Here is a 23,632-nt window from a genome sequence, read left to right as displayed (position 1 = left end):
ACCCTGCTAAAAACATCTAGCAACGCTACTAAAGAGCCCTCATTTTAATTAAACATGGAAATTTGCTGCTTCACTAATCTTCCATAACTATGGCCAAAGTTCTATGAAAAATTTGTGGATTTTTTTATTCCCTTCTCATTGAAAGATGCTTATACGGAATATGCATGTGGTGTTTATATTCCTTATGCGCACTTTTTACGATTGCAGAGCAGTTATTGTAGGTTTTGCAATGGTTCATATACGTCATCAAGCATGATAACTAAGTCGTAGAAGCTTTGTTGTCAGTGGATATGCATTTGCCTCCAACGTTTCATTAAAAAATGTAGCGTCATATCGTCATCAATATTCACGGTGTTTTTGTGAAGATTAATGTGTGGTTATTGAATTCTCCAATTGAGTAATTAATCTGTCAATTGGGTAGTTTAAAATGCTTTTGGAAGAGAGTAACTCCAAATTAATGGGTATGTAAAGGTATCAAATCGTGCTCATAGGCTACTATAACTATATCTTGTTCATGTGTACCATAGAGAAGTACATTAGGGATTTAGAAAACAGCCTGTAGATAACACCAGTGCAGAGTTCTAACAATCAATTTGTTCATGAATAATCTTCTTTGACTGTATAAGAAGTTGTCTGCTCGTAGTAGTTGAACCACATTTGAACCATCCATAGTAAAAAGTGCTGTCTTGACAACTCTTCAGTTTCATACATTGAATAATGGTTAATTTCCTTTTCAGGTATGCATTTACTGTCATCGCCAACCTCGCAGTCTACCTCTTAGCCTGGTTTCTCCTTACGCAAGATTTGGGCACGGCTGCCACTGACAGCCTCACTTCAGCAGACTATCTCGTTTTTCAGGTGAGGCCTTTGACTTTCAGAGTAAACAAGTGAATGCTGATAAGGTGATTGGGAGAGGGGGCTTTTGTAGCCAACTGTTGAGAAATTGCTACAAAAACATTCATGCCAAGTATCTGTGAAATTAGTTCAATTTTGGAAGATTTCAATATGGGCCATTCTATTACTATTCCATGGGCCACTTAAGGCTGACTCACGTTGGAGCACTCCGTGAATAGTGTATAGCAGATTTTTTTTTCGTATGGACTATTTTGTTGGGCTACACGTGCAATATGTTTCATGTTATTGACAATCCCATATACCGTACTTTTCGGACTATAAACCGCACACCTATATAAGCTGCATCTGCTTTATTTTCCAAAAACGATAATAAAACAATGCATAGGCCGCACTTTGTATAGGCCGCAGAACTCAGGACAGTGCTTTTTAACGCGGCAGCAACTTTCCGGTTTAAACCGAACAGTGCCTAACGGCACTGTTTCGGTTTAAACCGGAAACAGCGTCGGTTATTACGAAACAGAGCCTAATGGCACTGTTTCGTAATAATCGACGCTTTTTAACCTAGTGCCTAACGGAACAGTACCGTTAGGCATTGTTTCGTTTTTTTTTACCTTTAGAGGCACACTAACCAGAGATTCTGGTTAATGCATCCTAACGATGAAAGAAAAAGCCACAGAATATCCGCACCCTTATATAAGCTGCATGGCTCAAATCATCAGAAAAAAGTAGCTGCTAATAGTCCGAAAAGTACGGTACCTAAAGGCTGGTTTGCACTACATCGCATTATGTTGGCGTTAACCCCACAATACTTTGGTGATTAACTTGTGATAACAATGTTCACACTATCACAAACCTATTTGCTCTTACATCAGTATAGTTCCCCACACAGTATTCTCACTGCAAAATGCGGTCACTGAAATGATTACATGCTAGTCCCGCAGCAACTATCATAAAGGGAAATATAGTTGAAACAATCTACGACAGCCAATCACCATTGCGGAATTGGTGCACGTTGCACGTTTTAATTGTTAAGTAAAAGTATTTGCATTTTACAATAAAAGTGTAAATAATTCACTATAAATTCACTCATTTAATTACAAATTAAAGGTTTTCTCTCTTTGGAATATTTAGTCAACACTTGACATACTTTCTACTGCCAAATTAGGCACAAAATGTTAGAAATATGAATAATTCAAATTGCATGTATGATAGAGAAGTACTGAAAGTTGGAATACAAACTTGGATCACTCAGTTCAAACCTGCTGATAAGTTTAAAAAAGATTGTATTTCCTTTTTGAATACTTGGACATCACTAGGGCATAAATTTCATTAAGAGACGTGGTAAAATGCCTCCCATTTTAATCAATTTGACAAAATTGCATACCTAACTGTGCGTAACAGACTAAAGTTAGCAAGGTAGCCAACCTATTATCCACGTAAGTTTTAGCAATCCCTCGAGGATGGAGTATGATGCCTGTTTCGCTTACTGGAAGCAGAGGCTATGCGCTTGTTTTTAAGAGCATTGCTGCACAATGGCTCTGTGATCTTGGCTTGACATGTCCGAATCCAGTGGCAAGGGAACCTTGATGACTAGAGACATGCCCAGTTGCAGAGAGCATTTTAAGGTTGGACGTCATTCCTGTCATCACCAGTGGCCCTTTTAGGGAATTGAACCCCAATCTGTTGTTTACAAGTCACTAGACCACTAAGCCCCGACCTATTTATAGAAATTAGTTTAAAAATTGCTTGGAAAACTCCTGTCATTCATATGGGCCAATTAGTTAGCCTTTATATAGTTTATTATAAGACTCACAGCACCTCAGTCTGCATTCTGTCACGTTTTAAAAACATTTTTGAAGTTTATGCGCATTTCATCACTTCTTGTTTAACAGAATCTGGCTATCATCGTCATAGCGACTGGAGCCCTTTTTTCACTGATCTTCCATGTTGGTACGAAGGAGTCGATACAGGCAACTGATGAAAGAGAGCTGATGAATTCAACTCGCAGACAAATGAGAGTCTTGTCTTGGCTTAAAACTGCTCAGTTTTACACCGTAAGTATGGGGCATGTTTTGTAACCCAGATGCTTGACTCATTGCATCAGCCGACTGATGTACAGATGTCAGCGCTGCCGGTGTGTTTGATGCCTGCTTCTCTCTACTTGCACCAGTTCAAGTTAGTTGGTTTTTTCATGTTATTAAAATTTTAATTAAATCATTAATTAAATCATTTTTATAATTGGGATAAATTGAAAGAATAATCTCTTTGTTATTAGTAGCTAATATATGTAATAATATATCTATGTTATTATATTATTATATATATTATTAATAGCCAATATGAGTAGGAAGCCATCTTTGAAGATAGTCATGAATTCCCAATTTCATTGGTCATTACAGTTAAACCTTTACATGTAAAGTACATCATTGGTCAGTACAGTCAAATCCTGAAATATGAAATGCATCATTGGTCAGTACAGTCAAACCTTTTGTAGTCAAAACAATCAACAGTACAGTCAAAACCTTTTGTTTGTTTGAGCAAACATTCCTCTAAGCATACATTGTATTCCGTTGAATTGATTCCAGAGTGGAAAAGACATTATTTTAACTCATGACATAGTAGCATTAAGGTGCATTATGTAAAACAATATAAAAATTAAATGGAGACTTAAATTTAATGCAAAAACTAGATTAATAATCAACACTCGATAAAAAGAAGTATTTATCGTTGCTCTACCTTAAAGGCATGAAAACAGAAGTGTAGGTTTAGTTTAGTGACAGAGGAAGTTATAGAAATATGCAGAATAACTCATTCTTACACTTGGTATAGCTTAAATTAATTCAATTTATCATATTTTATTATTTTTACATTTTATTCTTGAGTTCTTTCATCATTTTTACTTTTAGTTTTCACTCGTTAAGACATTACTCTGCGACAAATAATTGCTCAGATTTCACTTTTTATGACACAAAGTTTGTATATAGAGACGATATTTCGTGTTGAAACGTTGCATGTAAAGACTATATTGTATGTTGAAACTTTGTATGTAAAGACGATATTGTATGTCGAAACTTTGCTGTATATCACTCTAGTTGTATTGAGTACTTATAAAGTTAAGAAAATATCAGCATGCATGATGTGTACAGGTGCCAAAACATGAGCACAATCATCTCGCCAAGCGTCAGTGCTTTATAACATTGGGCTGTATAGCTACAATTTGTAGCTAGTAAGGAGCTAGTAAGGAGCTATACTTCTCCTTACTCCTATAGCTAGTAAGGAGAAGTTCTTCAACCCTTTGGCTATCATTGCACTTCCATGCTTTGAATAGGTTCAGAGTTGGCTCCACTCCAAATCATAGAAATGGCAAAAATCTGCATGCATTCAACACCATTTTGCGTCGCTAAATTTGTGCAAAGGCTTCGCTGTGACAGTACCATTCGACATCATAGAAACGCTCACAGCTGATAGACCCAATCAATGATACTCGACTAAGCTCTTTAGGGTGAATGTAAAAGTTTTAGCATTGCGATCGGGCATCCCTCTCTAGTTAGTGCAACTACATGTAGTTGACTTAGTGCTGAGACATTATCAAAAATTCGTTTCAGTACGATATGATGGCGTAGCCCACTGATATATCGAAATGTCGGGTGTGTTATTTCGGAGTTGGCTTGTCTGCCAGAAAATTCTGCAATGGGAGAACAACTCCTAAATGAATCCATGTACCAGCGTTAATTCTTTAAAGAATCGGGTATCAAATCGAGTTGAGGGCTATATATCGAAAGTATCCACGATATCTGATATTTCGATATGGGCAGAAAGCACTCGGTGCGGTCGGTATCAGAAAGTAGTATCGACGGAATACTGAAATATCGTAATATCGTCCCAGCACTAAGTTGACAACACATGAATTGAAAGGTGACGACCACCCAAAAGCTAGTCTACTTTAACTCTTTCGCTACCATAAGCCGATGTATCAGCTTATCAATAGGGTTTCAGTATTCTTTTCCTTTCGAAGCCTAGACATTAGCTATACTAATGAAATTTTGTCTTCAACGAAACAACTTTGTTGCCAATCACATGCAACCGATCGAAAATCTTTTTGCTCAGCAATTCCATTTCTAATTATTTTTCAAAATGGGAAAACCAAATCGCTATCGTCATGGCAATAAGAAATTCACCGTATTCGTTCAATGCAAAGGAAGCCTCAGAAATTTTGCGAGCGTGGGATTCACTTAATAATTTTATACTCATCTTGTAGGGAATTTTGTTCTGAATAAGATGCATTTTACAGTAAAACAATATCTGCATTAATTCTTGAGATATCGCATAAGTACTAGCGGTATGTCGATTTTTCGAAAATCCATATGAATTAATCTGGTCAGAATGGCGAATTTAGCACAGTAGTAAAAAAGTAAACAAGTTTCCTTTTGAGGGATACATTACGAATCTTGCAAAGATCTATATAGCGTAACCCCGAATCATGGGAATGGTGAACCGCGGATTTGTGGGCAGTGGGCAACTCCAAACCCAATTGAGGCATGGAAATGCAGTGTATAAGACATTTCCTCTATCCATACTATAGACACGGAGAGATGGTAATGGGGAGAGTTTAGAGTAATACCTTGATGTAAATTGCAGGTTGCATTGTTATATATGTCGACGAGGCTGATAGTGAATATTTCTCAAGTCTACCTCAGTATGTACCTCACTGAGACACTGATGCTCAGCAAGGTTTGTCATTCGCTTGCTTCTTGTGCTCCTTACTTTAGTCTGTCTATGTACCTACCTGTATGTCGTTTCACATGGACTTACGTGTAGCTCCTAGTTGTTTCCTATCGATTCTTGTACATAGTGCAGTGCATGACCCCCCGCTCTCTTTTCTAACTTGATATTTATCACAGACAAATCTTTGTACACTTTCAATGGGTATTTTCCTAATGAAAAATGGGTATATTACGGGTTCAAAATGGTTTTCAATTTTAGTTATTTTCAATCTATTCCTATTCAGCTTTAGAGTAGTTTCTCAAGTCCATAAGTAGAATCACCAGGTAAACATCAGTTTTAAATTCTAACTGAGATCCTTTGGCACACTGTAAAGCCTGGCATCAGAAATGGGTCAGTATGAATCAGCAAATCTTAATAAACTTCTAAGTATCCTAGTAGATACTCTATATCCTAATAACTAATAAATATCCTAATAAGTCATAAATATCCTAATAAATGATAGGCACCTTAATTAGTCATAAATATCCTAATAAATGATAGGCACCTTAATTAGTCATAAATATCCTAATAAATGCTAGGCATCCTAATAAGTCATTGTCCAAACAAACTATACTTATGTTTATAGACACCAAGTAGTCTAATAAATTCGAAGTGGTGTAAAGTATCAGAGGTTTTGCTAGGCTTCTAATGATTTTTGAACATTTTGGCGGTTTCCTTCCCATTAACTTGTTGAATCATCTCAAAATATTCAATTGTTATTAATTTTGAAAAAAATGATGCTCATGAGTTTTGTGGATAATAGTATCATTTTATGTAGTGAAACAGAAGTAAAAGCTAGACAGCTTGCTGCATTAGTAACACGGAATCGTGTACTAATGCTATTCAGCCCATGATATTCTATAGTTGAAGTGTTGGTAGCTTTATCATTGAATCTCTTGTCATGCGAAGAACTTAATCTGTGTCAGAGTAAATACAAAGTTAAGGGTCCCTGATAGTTAGGCAACAGGCGGAGATACATCACACATAAAACATTACCCACGTTTATCATAGTTATTGTTGTTGTTTTTATTGTCTCTTTCTCACTTCAACATTAAAAAAGCTCATATATACACGCATATGTATGTATACATACATATATATACATATATATATGTATATATACATATATATATATATATGTATATATACATATATTCAGCCAAAACAGGAATCGCTGTATTCCATTTTTACAAGTTTAATAAGGTGAAAGCAGTTCTTCGATGTTGACAGCAAAGTTTAACGTCATCATTTTGTTCGGCCATCGTTTACAATCCTTGCAAAGATTGATTTTTAAATATCTTTTTATCTTCTGATAAAAAAAAATTTCTGGATACTGCAGCTACATGTCCACTAAAGGTAGCCACGACTTGAGTTTATGCCATATTAAATCTACTCATAATAGTGATTTTTATGTCAGTTTGAGATTTTGTGAGCGACATCAACTATACATATTATTAGTAATGTGTAGTGATATCACATTTTCTATAAGACAGCATATATTTCAGAATCGCTTTTCAAATTGGGAATTGCTGTCTTTACATAGGTAAATCATATACAGGCCTGTCCATTTCTGGACATGCCATGTGGCTAATAACAAGGCACGCATTATCTATCATTTCATGAATGTTTTAGCGAGACTTATTCACATTTCATGTTCTGTATTTCAAATTTGGCTTTTGAAAGTTGTAATAGTTCAGGTTCTGGGTGAAAACACAGATATTTCGAGAGTGACTTGTAGACTGCAAATTTAATATACTCTGTACATACTGGTGCAACTTATAAGGTGTACAAGGATTAACTGTTGTAATTTTAATTAGCCAGAGGTTCTCATTTTTTTCTCATGGTTATTTTTCTTATTTTAGACTTATATAGCCATCGTTCCTTTAGTTATCTACATTATGGGCTTTCTCATCACATTCCCAATAAAATTCCTGAGTAAAAAAGCTGGTAAGAAGGTAAGTTGCACACGCTATTTCGTAATGTTAAAATAGACTGTCTTGGTTCAAATCCCAGTTTTTACATCTGCGGTCCTTTTTACACTTCCTGGTTTATGCTTGCTTTGGCTCATCCAAGTTAAGTTGCTCCATCTGGAGCTTGATAATGTTGTTCCTTTTAGCGAGCCGTCTGGTTGTTTGAACCTTGTGGCTCGGCCTTTATAGTACCTACTAGTCAGCCAGAAGCACTCTTTCAGGCTTGGTTAAACACAGATATTTGCTGTGGCTATACACACTCGCAATGCTAGATGATACATTGCGTTAACAAATAGATCGACCAATAAGAATTTGTCAGGACAAATTGTCGTTCTGACATGACGTCATGTCTTGACATGAAGACATAATGACATGTCTTGACAAAAAGCCACGGCATCATGTCTTTACATCTGTCAATGTGAAGACATGAAGTTCATGTCGATATTGTCGACGTGTTTGTTATCTAATATTTATCATCAACAAATTGTACTAACAATAGGGTTAGTGCAGCACATTGCATCGCAATGTTTTTGCTCAAGGAAAAAGAGCTATATGTTAACGATGAAATCAACCAAGCTCAAAATTACCTCGAGTTCGTGACATCAATTGAACTGCCGAAAAAAGTTGGTCTCAGTAGATTTAATTATCTAACGAATTATCTGAGTGGTTATATAAACATTTCCAATCTACACTAGTGACCTTCACCTAGCATTTACAAGTGAGAATATTTTTGTGGACACATTACTAGTCTTTAGTGTGAAGAACTGTTGTCATTTTCTAAAAGTGAAAAATGAAAAGAATTTGCTCTAAAATAAATAAAATGGAATCAAGATAATCTTCGCTGAAATAAGCTAATTTAGCCAATCGCAGGAGCATCGGTTTCGGCTCTGCTCATGTAGACCGACATGTTCGCTTCATCACGGCGCATTGACAATACGTTGTTGTTGTGACATCAATGTTTCAACAACACTAACGACTCATTTTGGTGATGTGTAGCCTGGCGTCTAAAAGCCATAAGGAGACGTCACACAATAAATAGAAATATTGTCACGTAACAATGGTACTGCTGGTCGTGACAGTTAACAGTACCCAACTGTTGAACTGTAAGACTTTTATAATGAAAATATTATAGATTAGATTGTTTCAAATTTATGCTGGGTAACCTGACTTTTTGTGTTTTGGCACGTGGCTTGGAGATGTTGCTATGGTCAGGTGAATTATGTATTATTATTAAATTAAATGGCAACCTTTAAAGAAACACTACTTCTCGCTTGCTACTCTTCCATATTATCTATTATTTGCCATTGAGTGTACATTTACTTTGTATTCTGTATTTTTTATTTGATATTCATAGTGAATAAAAACATATATGTATATGTATATATATATTATGCAACACGATTGCATGAAACTAATAGTAGTAATGATTTTAACCTGTAGTTTTTAATAAACTTCATACACAGCTCTAATTGACTCGATTATTGAGCACTTTACAGTGTAAACTACATAGACTACGTATATATATTATATATATTATATATATATATTTTGTATGCATATACTTTTTATATATACTTTATACATTTATAATCTATTTTTACATTTTCATATATATACTTTTTATATATATGCTTTATATATGTATTTATACTTTATATATATATATAAAGTATAAATATTATTGTATAAAGTATAAATGTATTTATACTTTATATATACTTTATATATATGTATATATACTTTATATATATATGCTTTATATATGTATACTTTATATATGTATTTATACTTTATACATATACTTTATATATATGTATATATACTTTATATATATACTTCACTTATATGTATATATGCTTTATATATGTATACTTTATATATATATACATGTATATACTTTATATATTCTTGCTGCTGAACATTAGAAATACTACTGTTATCCAGAAAAATGTAGAGTTTATTGCGCTTGGTTTCTTCCTGACAGGAAAAAACCACCTCTATAACGAGTGAGTGACCTTGATTTATCAACTGTTATATGATAATAATGAAATTCTTTGTAGGTCATCTACTTCTTGGGTCTCTTGTGTATTATCGGAGCCTGTACATGGTTTTACTTCTTGCATGAAGACACTCCTCATAGGAAATATCTAGTCATGGGTGCCAGTGCATTAAATGGTATTGGTGGCTCCACAGTATTGGTTATCTCCCTTTCGCTCACAGCCGATCTCATTGATGGAAACACAGTAAGTCATCTCTATTAAGGTCTTTGTATTGTTGGCTTCAGGGTAATTCACAAAGCCTCTGTCTAAATTCCCATTGACTGACAAACAGTGTACCGGAAGCAAAGACTATTGACTGATAATGGTATATCGTGGGCTGAGCGCAAAATTATTGTAACTTTTTTTACAATTTCGTTATATGATAGGAGAATTTCACTTTCTCTCTTCAAAATATAACTTCATGCAATTTCATATTTTATTGGTTTTAACTCAACAAAAACAATTTTTATCCCGTCAATCCTTTTTAGTAAGGTATTCCTCTTGCAGCCAACTATCTTGTTGAGATTTTAAGCAGTTTTATAAAAAGTTACTCATAGATATACTTGATATTGTGTACGATTTTAAACATTTAATAGGTTTCATTTAGTTTATATTTCGGCTCTTCAAAATTATTATAGATTACCGACTTTTGAAACACGTCTGTTCAATTCACTCAATAATTCCTGATTTCTGTCTTTTCATTTTATTTGATTTTGTCGTATAATGAAAAACATCATTTCCTTGACGATTATTAATACCAATAGAAAGTTATAAATACATAAATCTCTGTGTTTTTAGTTGGTAGTTACGATCAGCTGGAAGTAAAGGAAATAAAGTATATATATATATATATATACTTTATTTCCTTATATATATAAAAAGGATATATATATATCCTTTTTAGCTGAGTTTTGTCTGAAATTGTTCTTATAGTCGGAGTTTTCTTCTTTCGGTTCGCTTGATGGGCTACTAGAAGGATGTGTGGAGAATTATCTACTTAAATTCGTTACGTGTAGTTTTATTTTTTTTCAAGTCTGAAGTAGCACCACCTTTTTATGTAAAATTATTTCTCATAACTAAATAGCATATCCTTGACTTAGACTCTGCGTAAAGGTTTAGACCAGCAGAGCTAGATTTCATCAGCTAATAAAAATGTGTGGACAAAGACTCGCGCAATGGTATGATGCAGGAGATAACCAACTTCATGAATAGTATTTCACTTTCGAACTCGCATCTGGTATCATTGCGACCGAAATGTCCAGTGTGTAGCCTCTAAAGCTACGTAAATCGAAAAAAGTTGGTTAATGACTACAGTCAACTATTGTGGTTGTCAGGGTAAGCTGTAGGTGCTGTCAGCTTACGGTCAGTCTGCTGCCATTGTCATGGTGTGTTTGTAGGAGAGTGCAGCCTTTGTATATGGTGTGTTTGTAGGAGAGTGCAGCCTTTGTATACGGTGCTATGAGCTTTACAGACAAACTAGCCAATGGTCTTGCCGTGCAGATTATACAGATAGCTCATCCATGTAAAGCCACGTGAGTTACTTCCTTTGTATACAATTTACTGCAGTAACTATGAGTACAAGACTGTAAACATCTGTACAATACTTATATTACTTGTACACAGTATTTGTATACATATGCCCTGTGCTTATATACATGTGCACTGTACTTATATACATGTACACTGTACTTATATACATGTGCACTGTACTTATGTACATTTGTATTGTACTTATATACATGTGCACTGTACTTATATACATTTGTATTGTACTTATATACATGAGCACTGTACTTATATACATGAGCACTGTACTTATATATGTACATGTGCACTGTACTTATATATGTACATGTGCACTGTACTTATATATGTACATGTGCACTGTACTTATATACATGAGCACTGTACTTATATACATGAGCACTGTACTTATATACATGTGCACTGTACTTATATACATGTGTACTGTACTTATATGCATGTGCACTGTACTTATATACATGTGCACTGTACTTATATACATGTGTACTGTACTTATATACATTTGCGCTGTACTTATATACATTTGTACTGTACTTATATACATTTGCACCTTGGTACCACTGCAGTCAGACTCAGTCAGATAGTAGAAAGTATCATTCTTGTTTTGTATTGCTCACCCTTTTTTCGAAGTCTTGTACTTGCCTGTTTGTGAATCTTATAATCACATCTGCTTTTGAGACTTATCTAGAGCTAGTGGTAAATTGATAAAGTTGTAATGTTGGAAATCATAAGGATACTGCTGAACAAAAAGATTCACAAATTTTGCCGATATGGTGGATTTTTTTTTATATCAACCAAAAAGGAAAAGCCTTATTTTTCTGTTTTACCAGCTCCAACCCATAGCAAACTCATACCCACTTAAAAGCTTAGAATGCGCACTTTCGGAATATTGCAACAGAAATACGATATAGCAAACATTTTGCACAAATCGTTTAAAAAGCCGTTACCGAAAAATTAGGGATTCGGCCCAGGAGATAACAACTTCATCTCGAATAGTTCGGGATTCGGCCTGTTAGGATTAATTAGATGCTGCTTTTGCCGATATAACTGTATATGGGATTTATCAACCCTTACCTTTAGCTTTCATTTTCGCTTCCTTTTGCCAGCATTATGGAAAAAGACATAAGCCTGTTGTATGCATTCAGTATATGGCCATGTTTTGAAAGGTGCAACATTTTATAAAAATTTTATCATGCCTCTAACATAAACGTTGTGATATCTAAATGTCTCGCATCCGCATTCCTTTCTGTTAGGTAAGTAATTGTCATTGCACCCATCTAATTTTAGAGCCTGCTGTCCTGCCTGTTCTCCCTTCTACAGAGACATCATGTCATTTGTGCCAGCAGGCTGTGCTGTCACTGCCTTTATTGCACTTTTGCTAATACGCCCTCGCAAGACAGAATACACATATGATGAACGAGTCGAGAGGTCAGATTCTCCTAATCTTGTCACCAATGAGAGCAACTCGATAAATGAACCGACAGAGACGAGCTCTTTGATACCACAGAGAAGTGATTCACCTAAGCTTGTAAAATCTGCTCGGTAATGATAAATTTATTTTTGCTAGCGTATCAGAGCAATAGCAAGTTATGTGAGGAAAGGTAACTCCCTATCCACGATGTCAAGGATCTCCATGAATGCCACGTACTCTCCATTTGTGATTAAATTAAATTTCACTGATTATACTGATATGATACAACTGGTGCTACATCCGTTGCTCAATTTTATATAGAACATGTTTTCAGCAGCTGTCACCTCCAGACCTCTTGAATTATTATTGCACTATATTATTGATAAAATTAATTTGCAGAATTTGTATGTATATATTTTTTATTGTTAAGCATGATATATTTTGTGAAGAGTTTATCAATTTTTCCGACCAATTTTATTAAATAATTCATAATTGTGTAATCTATATTTTTATATATTTATAATGACATTTATCATTGCATCGTTCAGTGGGCTCTTACAGTGGTGTGTTTTGAGCTATAAGTCATAATTAAATCTATCAAATTATTTGTAATTGTGTAGTTTATACTCTGTATTTTTTATATTTGTTTTACTAGCAAAAACACGGAATGTTCAGTGGGTTTCAGATGTGTTATGTTGTGACCTATACAAGAGGAGTAAACTACTAAAACGGCAGCCTTTCACAGTAAGCTCAAAAGATGCTGATACAGCTGGCCTAAATGACTTATTAAAATTCAAAATATTAAAAGCGTTGTATGCGGATGTACAAGAGAAATGTTCTGTGCATGTTGCTAGTAAGATCTACCCATACATAGATTGTGATTGGCCAAAGCATCTAGGAACTCCTATTGAAATTTTGTAAATATCAACTTGCAAATTTTTTATTCGTCATCAAAATGACTGTTGAAGAGCATAATAATTTTGTTTATTGAATCCATGACCTAATATGTATGTAGTTTACAAGAAAGCTACTAACCAAATGATCTAAAATTGGGTGATGTTACTGAGAGGACTCTGGCTAATATGATGTTTAGGAGGTTCAATGTGAACATGGCCATACATTTCGTGAGAAAATAAGTAGTAAAATGTACTAGAGGTATTAACTATTCATATAAAAAGGCAGCCCCATCTGTCCAAAGACTATTGTTGGTAAAAGTCGCTGAAGGACCAAAGGCTACATACTTGTCAAACAAACAAAGAACGCACTACAAGATCTGAAGGAAGCTTCCAAAGCCACCCATGGAAGTAGAACAGGTATTTCATGTGTTCCAGCAGGCACAAAACAATTTGGAGACTCGGTAACGCATGACTGGTAGTAATATTAGACTGCTTGGAAACAGGCAATACACATGTATTGTTGATAAGAAATATCAGAAACCTTGTTTGTAAAAATAGTAACAGGTGGTTGTCGTGGCAGCTGCATAACAGTGTTTGAAAAGCAAGGATGCAGCTTGACATAGCAGAAAAAATCAAACTCGGGAGTTGTCTTCTTCACGTTTACCTAAAGTCAAAGGATTGGTCATTCAAAAAGAAAAATGAAAACCACATGAGTTGAGTTCGGGTTGCCTAGATACCGAAATCTTGAAAAACATACCTATCATCAGCCGATATTACTGGAAATGTGTACAAGAAATGCATGAAAGACCAACGATGTGTACAAAAATCCCTGATGCCATGCATAATGGTAAAAAAGGTGAAAACTGTAGAAGACTTAAAGAAGACAAAAATATAAAACTCCTATGAAAAATCAAGGATAAATCTAACTAATGAGGGCTCGTATGCTCGTGTATAAACACTGAGGACAGGCTATCGACTGGAAGTCACCTTGTTTGTAACGATGCAAAATAGCTGCCCCGGCAACTGGCAGTTTGCTGAGAACTCTGCTCTCAAATGTAGGTAAAGCTTTGTTAACTAGGCTCTCAGGTGTCAAGTTGTGTCCACATGTAAAAACAATAATATCAGTCTTGTCTGTATCTTTCGTCAACTTATCAATGTCGAAATGATTAAGGCTAGCAGAAGCTCGAACAGCCGAAGAGTTGGAGAGGGATTTGACGAGTCTAGTCCATGCGATAGTCGTATCTCCGGAACTTACTTGCTGAGAGAGCCACATCATCCTTTTCCTACAGAGCAGATTGTGAGAGCTAGCAAAACAATTGAGTTCGGGCGTAGAGTGTTATTATGGTAGAAAAGACTAAGTGGGATGCTTATGTATTATAAAATGCAATAACTTAGATGATATACATACTAGTTATCATAGGTAGAGTATCATACTATAACTTAGATGATATACATACTAGTAATCATAGGTAGAGTATCATACTATAACTTAGATGATATACATACTAGTAATCATATGTAGAGTATCATACTATAACTTAGATGATATACATGCCAGTAATCATAGATACAGTATCATACTATAACTTGGATGATATATATACTAGTAATCATATGTAGAGTATCATACTATAACTTAGATGATATACATGTCAGTAATCATAGATAGAGTATCATGCTATAGATCACAACATAGCGTTAGCGCATAGAGTATTATATTGTGATTTAGACTAGCGGAATTCCTGGCATTGCACGGGTATTAAAAAAACAGCTTATAAAACAGTAGCAGTTAATGTAGTTGCCTGCCACTTGTCATTAGCCTGGCACTTTGCCAATGGCTAATTTGAGTAAGCTTATTAAAAGGAGTCGTGAGAGCAAGCATCAAATTATGTTACGCCGTAACAGAGAGCTATTTTCCAATGAATCCATCAATCTCGCGTAGCTCAATGATTTAGCATATCGTCTGTGGAATGGGAGGTTTCAAGATCAAATCCAGCATGGGCCGATATTTCTTCCCTAAATTTTAACAGCTATAGCCGTGGCACACCAAATGAGATTTATATATATATAGATGATATTCATGTTCATACTATACAAACTTGGATGATATACATACCAGTAATTCTAGTTAGAATATTATGCTACAGTTTAGATGATAAAAAATGATGTATTAGTAGGCACGCAAATCTGAAACATTACATCGCCTTACTTTGTAATAGATGCAAGCATTTCAGTGCTGAAAGAAACTTTGAATGTTCCAGCGATCTTTGATATAGCCTCAGGTCCAAGAATGAGATGATAGAGAGGCGGAGCTACAACATCTAGATTTTGAAGCAGTCTTTCTTGTAGTTCAGGTTGAGTTGGTAACTGCTTAGCTTGCCAGAACTGTAGCAACTACGATGGAAGCGTATAGAGACGAATCAACCGAGATGTCTAAATCCATAATTAACAGCAAAGTGCAAGGATCAAGCAAGACTTGGAGGTTAGATACGAGTTGGAGGTTAAAGGTGGTTGGCAAAACAACCACCACACAAGGCCAGAGCTGAAGACACAGACTGCCCAGAGGATATGTTAGTGTTGAATGCAGTGTTACCTAGCAAGTAAACTTTGTTATCGTGTTTGCTTTAACATTGCGTGTTTTCATATTTTTGGTAGATTTTGTCGAGACTTCACTCTCTACTATACTCTATGCCTTCCGCCAAATCGCTAAAAATATTTGGTTTCAAAACTCCATGTAACTCCTGAGAACCAGCTTCTCAAACACTCGCCTGCAGACTATCTGATTGTAAATACAAGTATTGATGGGTTTACTGCTGTGATGTAGTATTAGCCACTGATTTGATGATGAAAATAAGCATATGGAAATCAATCTCATTCGACGTTTTAAACTGAGAACTTTTATAATCTGCTGAGAGTATTTCTCGCTATTTCTATGATAAAATACAAACTTTGCTGCGTTCAGACTTTTTCAACAGAATCTAAAGAGTAAATGTCCAGCTACAGAAGCACCTTTCAATCATTTTTCATCATGCCGAGCTCGCGCCTTTAGAAAGGAAAAAACATCTCAACCCCCCCCATCTAGCGGAATAGTATTTTGTCTACATATTCGATAGTACACCTCTGCGTAACAATAGGTCCTTATTAACGTTAAAGAAAAAAATATGGCCCAACTTACGATAAAGAATAACTGTATTAACTGTTAATAACTGTAACAGAAAATATTAACGCTTCAAGCCTCTGCTCTGCGCGTACGGTCTGTGCAAACAAAATACCTACACTATAAAGCGAATACTACCTGTGAACACCCCGACAATGAGGGCACCACTGACCCCCTAATGTAGTTGTGGCACTATAGCACTGTATTCTAGGACAGTGATAAAATCAAAATTAAAAAAGGCACATTCTCCAAGGTCAAATGTCCACCTTTGACGGAGCCTTGCCACTCCTGGAAAAGCGGCTCACTATTTGAGAAGCAATGATCTACAGAATGCTTACCCTGTATAGAATTTGTGTGACCTGATTCTGAAAGACACTCATCGCTTGTTCTTTGGTGTTAATCTTTGCTAAGTAGAACTCCATTACATCCAGAACCTGAAAGAGAGAACTAAGCTAGAGTTGGCTTGCAGTGACCAAAGATTATAATAAACCTGCTACCTACGATATAAAAGTAGTCACTGTTAAGCGTGTAGGCAAAGATGTATTTTCGTAGGACACAAGTTAATTGATATGCAAAAAGTTTTGTTTTATCAAAAAAAACTTTTGCATATTAAAAGCTTACATAATTTTGATATACTACAATTTGTAACAGTTTTTTATTACAGCAAAGTTAACCGACTCAAAATTGGCAGCATTCTATGAGTATCAACTGGGATGGCCTAATTTTGTGTTGGAATAACTACCGTACTTTTCGGACTATAAACCGCACCCCTATATAAGCCGCATCTGCTTTATTTTCCAAAAAAAAACAATAATAAAACAATACATAAGCCCCACCTTTGTATAGGCCGCAGAACTCATGACTGTGCTTTTTACACAGCAGCAACTTTGCAGTTTAAACGGAACAGTGCCGAGCGGCACAGTTTCGTATTATCCGACGCTTTTTAACTTAGTGCCTAACGGAACAGTACCGTGAGGCATTGTTTCGTATTTTCTTTCACCGCTAGAAGCGCACTAATTGGAGATTCCATTAATGCGCCCTAGCGGTGAAAGAAAAAGCCACAGATTAGCCACATCCTTATATAAGCCGCATGGCTCAAATCATCAAAAAAAGTAGCGGCTAATAGTCTGAAAAGTATGGTAATAATTCAGCCTTCGACTATCTATTGGTATGTATGACAGTATCTTTAGTCATGAGCAACTGTTCCAGTTTCAATTTTTTACTTTAATAAGAACCTTGACCTGACTTGAAGGTTGGGAAAAAAGATTGCATCGCACGGGATTCAAACTCATGATGTTTGATTGTCATGAATGTGACATAAATTACCTTTGAGAATATGAATGAGCCCTCAATAGCACCCAACCACCAAATAAAAATGAGTTACAAGTTACTCAACTCACTGCCTTGGGATAAGCAGATTCGAGGTGGCCTTGGCATAGCGTGAGTGACTTGAGGTGGTAGAAAAAGGCTTCAGGCCAGTTAGAAGTAGAGCAAAAAATAGCAATTGCAGCTGGATAGACTGAGGAAGAGATAAACAAGCTCAAAGATTGCTGGAGGGGGAACGCTTCCGCCCGACATAACCTGTACATTTCCAGTCGATCATAGTCTACAACAGGAACACCAGTCACAGTATATACAGGAGCCTGTTTATGATTACGCTAAAATCAGGCTCAAGATGTACTAAACATAGAGGATTACCTAAAATCCTAGACTCGGGCCCATACTCTGTAGAGTCTGGGCCAACAGGGGCGAGGTATTCAGTAACTGTAGTTCCATGCATGTCTGCTCGGGAAGGTCTCCTGTATGATACTGGAATTCTTACTTCCCCTGGTCTTTCCACATACCTCACACTTCTCAAGGCCAGACCCAGCTGTTACACAATAATTCATTACCTGTCTACTTGAACAATAATTCATTACCTGCTTTAACAATAATTCATTACCTGTCTACTTGAACAATAATTCATTACCTGCTTTAACAATAATTCATTACCTGTCTACTTAAAAAAAATTCATTACAAGCCTACTTTAACAATAATTGGCTATAGAAGCATTGCTCTACAACAACGTAAAACTAACAGCAAGAAAGGCAGACTAATTGACTCGCTAAATTGAATCCTTGCAATATTTTCCTGCTAAGAGTACATCTAAACTACAGTTCTACCTGCTAAGAGTATCACTAAACTACAGTTCTACCTGCTAAGAGTACATCTAAACTACAGTTTTACCTGCTACGAGTACAACTTAACTACAGTTCTACCTGCTACGAGTACAACTTAACTACAGTTCTACCTGCTATGAGTACATCTAAACTACAGTTCTACCTGCTATGAGTACAGCTAAACTACAGTTTACTTGCTATGAGTACAGTTCAACTACAGTTCTACCTGCTAGGTGTACACCTGAACTACAGACCCAGGTAACAGATGCGTGTATGCAATGCTTGCAAAACACCACCACTGCTGCATCAAACAGCGTAGAACTGATGTCTCACCTGGCCAAAGTTGTTCCTACCCCAGGAATAAAGTGTGCCATTAGAAGTGAGCGCGAGAGAGTAGCCACTATTGGTGACTACATAGACGACATCCGACAGTGACAGGGGAATTATAGGATTGGCGAGTTCATTCTGCGTTTCTACCCAAGCGTACATGAGTCCAGCATCAGTGAGAAAAATAGTGTGCGAGGAGCCACACTCAGCCTACAGAGATATTAATGCACCAGTTGATCCACAACCCGCTCCAGGCTGCTATTTACTGCTTAGAGTAGCCATATGATACTAAGGCTACAGCATTATGGATTATCATAAACATTATGAATTCAAGCAGTATGCAGAAGCCAGTGATTTAAAACACTGAATTGTATAACAGACATGATGTAGGATCTTTTAAATTCAGCTTGTCGTGGTTAACCTCTCAATTCTAAATGAAACTAATGAGTGTTTTTCTGTTGAAGGTTTCTGTCTTTTATAAGAATTTCTACAAATTATTGGAATGAAAATATCATTCATTTGCTAATATATACGAAGATCAAAGCAAAATTAAAGATGCCAAAGTTCAAATGTAATTAAAAGTAACCTCAGTAAATATCAATCCGAACTGTTGATGCCTCTAGAAAGAATAAGTAGAGATCAGTGGTAAGTAATAGTACGTTATTATATTACTGGCATCCTAGTATCTCCTAGCATGTTTAATGTATTAAAGCTTATAATAAGGTGTAGAGGTCTGTCTTTTTCTAACACACCAACTCCTATCTCTCAAACTACCTATATAACCACCCTACCAAAATAATCACCCTTAGTAGTACTAGTGTTCAATGGCTAGTCATGCAAAGTCCGTTGATCTACATACATGTACAATTGGTAAAACCTATGTAGCGGCAATGGGTTTGATAATCATTGCAAAAAAGAAATTGCGCTAAAAAATTAAGTGTTTGCAAAGCAAAACTAAGCTCAGGGTGAGCTGTAAACATGTTTTCTATTGGCTCAACGCAGGCAGGTAATTGTTTCCTTTCATTCATGTATAGATGTGATAGGCTAATTAATTAACTAATCACCGATCATAAATGTTAAAGATAAAGCCTGGCAAAGCCTCACAGCGGCTCATGACCATCTGCAGACGCCATGCGGAGCCACCCTACGCAGCTTGTGTTAGCGAAAGAGTTACAGGTGCTCCACTTTAGTGTCAGTAACAAATCTGTGGGTTAAACCAGCATGTATGAACCTGCTATTGTTACTACAAAAGGGCACCGACTAAAGCAGCTGCAATAGGTAAGTTAATGAGTCGACACCATGAGTCGACACCATGAGTCGACACCATGAGTCGACACCATGAGTCGACACCATGAGTCGACACCATGAGTCGACACCATGAGTCGACACCATGAGTCGACACCATGAGTCGACACCATGAGTCGACACCATGAGTCGACACCATGAGTCGACACCATGAGTCGACACCATGAGTCGACACCATGAGTCGACACCATGAGTCGACACCATGAGTCGACACCATGAGTCGACACCATGAGTCGACACCATGAGTCGACACCATGAGTATATCTCTGAGCACCTGTATGATCTGTCCTATACAGCTGCTGACATCTATGTCCGTACAACTCTTTATCGTCTCTACCATCTCCTCTATGGTGGGCTTTTCCTTTGTGCCCTTTGACCTTTGGGATGGCATCGACCACACAGCAGTCAGAGTCTGTATCTTTTTCTTCAGACAGAATGGTTGAATACCCCACCGGGTGACAGCTCCCGATTTTAGAACAGCAACCTGAGAGAATTGAAATGATTACTGCAGAGGACAAACACTGCCATGTATACTACAAACTTGAAACTTCTTGAAAAAACGCAACATTTTAGAAGTGTTACAAAACTGTTGCTGGCTCAAAATTTGACAGCTGCTACATTTTTGACTTGTATGGACCTGTTTTCAGACAGCATTAGAGCCAAAATAAAACGATAAACATCAGATAGTTGATTACCTATAAACAAGCAATGGAAAAATATTTAAAATTATTTAAACTTTTTTGTGGCACAATATGTTAGACGTTTTTTCTGTAGGAATGATTGAAGATTGCCCATTAAAAGTGTATATACAGTCAAACATGGATAACTCGAACTTCAAGGGACCGGAGCAAAAGTGTTCGAATTATCGGAGCGTTCAAGTTATCAGAGCACTGTCACAAGTCCATATATTTACTTATTTATTAGTAGATACATGTACATATACAAACTATAATATAAATCAAAAGCACAAGTGGCTTGTTTCAATTTAAATGCTTCTAATGTAAAGTTTAAAACGTTTTTATGAAAAAGTATAGAGATTTTTCTATCACTTGAGATTGGTTTGTTGTTTGAGGTGATGTTATTGCCAGGACGTTTTTTAGATTGACATTGGCAAAACTTGATCGTTGTTGAAATGCTCAAAAGAAAAGACATTTTTTTCTTTTGGGGTTTTACCCACGATCAATTTTGCTGTTTTTTCTTGAAATTTATGCAGATTACCTTACTTTACCTGGGATTCGTTAAGAGCAACACTCCGAGGCAGTTCAATTAGAAGTTTTACGAGGTTTTACGGTACATTCTATATCACTCACGCTTTTTTAATAGATACTTATTGAATGTACACACGTATTCTGTGTTTAGGTCAAACGATGAATAGTTTTTTGTAGCTCAGACAACGTATACGTTTAATTACAACAATTTTTAAGACGTTTTAAACATTCAACATTCCGACGTTGATTCAACACGGAATCAACGTCGGAAAACTATTCATCACGGGCTAGCCGGGTCACGCACTCAAGGATTTTCGCCACGCACATACAAAACAAAAACAACATGCGATTTTTGTTTTGTATGTGCGTGGCGAAAATCCTTGCGCGCGTGACCCGGCTAGCCCGTGCTATTCATCGTATAGCAGTATAAATCAAATTTCACCAAACCTTTAGAAAAGTCGTTGACAAAAATATTTTGCCGATGGTGGTAATAACGACGCTTATGAATTAAGAAAAGATGAAGTTTGCCTCTATGGCTTTGAATAATGGGATTTTCTAAAGCGATAACAACCGTTTCGGTAGCCGTTGGGCAAAAAAACAGTTCGAATTAACAGTGTTGAGTTCGAGTTATCTATAGCGATTTATCATTACGTGGGAACGGACCAAAGGAAATGTTCGAATTAACCATGTGTTCGAGCTATCCGTGGACGAGTTATCCATGTTTGACTGTATAAGGTTTGTGCACCAGTTCTTTTTCAAATCTTTTTTCATCTCAATCAAACAACCCTGACTGCGTTACTAAACACTGACACCTTATGTCACCTAACAACTCAAAGATAAAACATATCAAGCCTTCCACCTCCAGGAATGAATGAATGTTTGGTGTAGGCAGTTAAAGCACATCAATTACATAATTTTTTTATTATAATATTATTTCAATACATCAGAGTCTTGGTTTTCGAATGAGCCTATATTCAATACACAAAGAATAATAGAACTATGAAAAACAGGATGTCAAAAGTATGTCCTGCAAAAAAAACACTTGGTTCAGGTTCTCAAATGTGATGTCACAATTATTATTTAGCCTTAGGTAGCCGATCCCTTTCGCTGCCATTGAGGCTGCGCTTTTCTGTAACAATCGGTGCTGTTAAACCCAGAGAGGGCTAATAATAAACTAGGATTCTAGATAATCAACAATGCCTGGGATCATGCTAACGCCCGACCAATACAAACGCATGTTCTGGGTTAATTAATTATGCTTCAATAAATGCACTGTCATTGATGAAGGTAATGGAATCACATCGATTAAATTGTCACCTGCGATGTCAATCCAGGACTACATGTCAATCCCACTTTCGTGGGATCACGCAATGCTTGAAACTAATTAGTCTCAGTCGCGACCCTCAACATCACAATAAAATGAAAGGGCTAGTGCATAATATCATCTGGAAAACATAGTATGGTGCTTGGAATCTGAGTTATTTATCATAGAAATAATCTGTACATGGAGAACTAATGACACTGATTCCTTTGTCATCTTCATTGGTTCACTGGAGTTGTCCTATCTTCACCTGACACTAGCGTCATTATCGTTGTTGATAAATATAAGCGGTAAGCAATAAAATAGGCGGTAAGAGTACACAACACCGCATAAGAAAATTGTGACGTCACAATTTCCGAGCCTATGCCAGTAAACATTTTTGCGGTAGAGCTCTGGGGAAATCCTATAAACACCAACCAATGTCTGTCCCACCATGGCAAACAATAGCTCATTCGAAAGCTAAGACGGTGATGTATTGAAATATACAATACAAAAATTATGTAATTTATGTGCTTTAACCTGAGTAGAAAAAGTTCAACACATTCTCTTAATATATCAGTGGTTAGCATTTAATAAAAAAAACTTGTGTCACAAACCCCAATAGTAGTATATACAATCTACAGACACTCCAATAGTAGTATATACAATTTACAGACGCTCAAGTCAAACAGTTC

At 36.2% G+C, this 23,632-nt stretch overlaps 2 protein-coding genes across 4 annotated transcripts in view; one reads left to right on the top strand and one right to left on the bottom strand.

Annotated features, from left to right (window-relative positions):
* LOC137387152 (major facilitator superfamily domain-containing protein 12-like) overlaps positions 1 to 13,254 on the top strand; it is a 30,049-nt gene extending 16,795 nt beyond the window's left edge. For 2 of the 3 annotated variants that reach the window (XM_068073469.1, XM_068073470.1), the window contains exons 6-12: positions 738 to 858; positions 2,748 to 2,909; positions 5,494 to 5,586; positions 7,482 to 7,574; positions 9,650 to 9,832; positions 11,060 to 11,160; positions 12,461 to 13,254. In XM_068073469.1, coding sequence (XP_067929570.1) covers positions 738 to 858; positions 2,748 to 2,909; positions 5,494 to 5,586; positions 7,482 to 7,574; positions 9,650 to 9,832; positions 11,060 to 11,160; positions 12,461 to 12,719 — 1,012 coding nt within the window. In that variant the 3' untranslated portion in view covers positions 12,720 to 13,254. The remainder of the gene's footprint in view (positions 1 to 737; positions 859 to 2,747; positions 2,910 to 5,493; positions 5,587 to 7,481; positions 7,575 to 9,649; positions 9,833 to 11,059; positions 11,161 to 12,460) is intronic. The other variant, XM_068073471.1, reaches the window with a different exon arrangement.
* Positions 13,255 to 13,978: 724 nt separating this feature from the next.
* The window catches only part of LOC137387145 (uncharacterized), a 46,704-nt gene continuing 37,050 nt past the window's right edge, over positions 13,979 to 23,632 (bottom strand). Inside the window, exons 20-26 of the mRNA XM_068073461.1 lie at positions 20,704 to 20,913; positions 19,131 to 19,334; positions 18,336 to 18,507; positions 18,038 to 18,243; positions 16,976 to 17,071; positions 15,690 to 15,874; positions 13,979 to 14,763 (exon numbers count right to left, since the gene is read on the bottom strand). Of these exons, the coding sequence (XP_067929562.1) occupies positions 14,403 to 14,763; positions 15,690 to 15,874; positions 16,976 to 17,071; positions 18,038 to 18,243; positions 18,336 to 18,507; positions 19,131 to 19,334; positions 20,704 to 20,913 (1,434 nt within the window). The 3' untranslated portion in view covers positions 13,979 to 14,402. The remainder of the gene's footprint in view (positions 14,764 to 15,689; positions 15,875 to 16,975; positions 17,072 to 18,037; positions 18,244 to 18,335; positions 18,508 to 19,130; positions 19,335 to 20,703; positions 20,914 to 23,632) is intronic.

The sequence above is a fragment of the Watersipora subatra genome, chromosome 2 (assembly GCF_963576615.1).
Source record: "Watersipora subatra chromosome 2, tzWatSuba1.1, whole genome shotgun sequence".
In the NCBI taxonomy this organism is placed as follows: Eukaryota; Metazoa; Bryozoa; class Gymnolaemata; order Cheilostomatida; family Watersiporidae; genus Watersipora; species Watersipora subatra.
The sequence above is the reverse complement of the archived record's forward strand: the minus strand, read 5'-3'. Positions and strand labels throughout refer to the sequence as shown.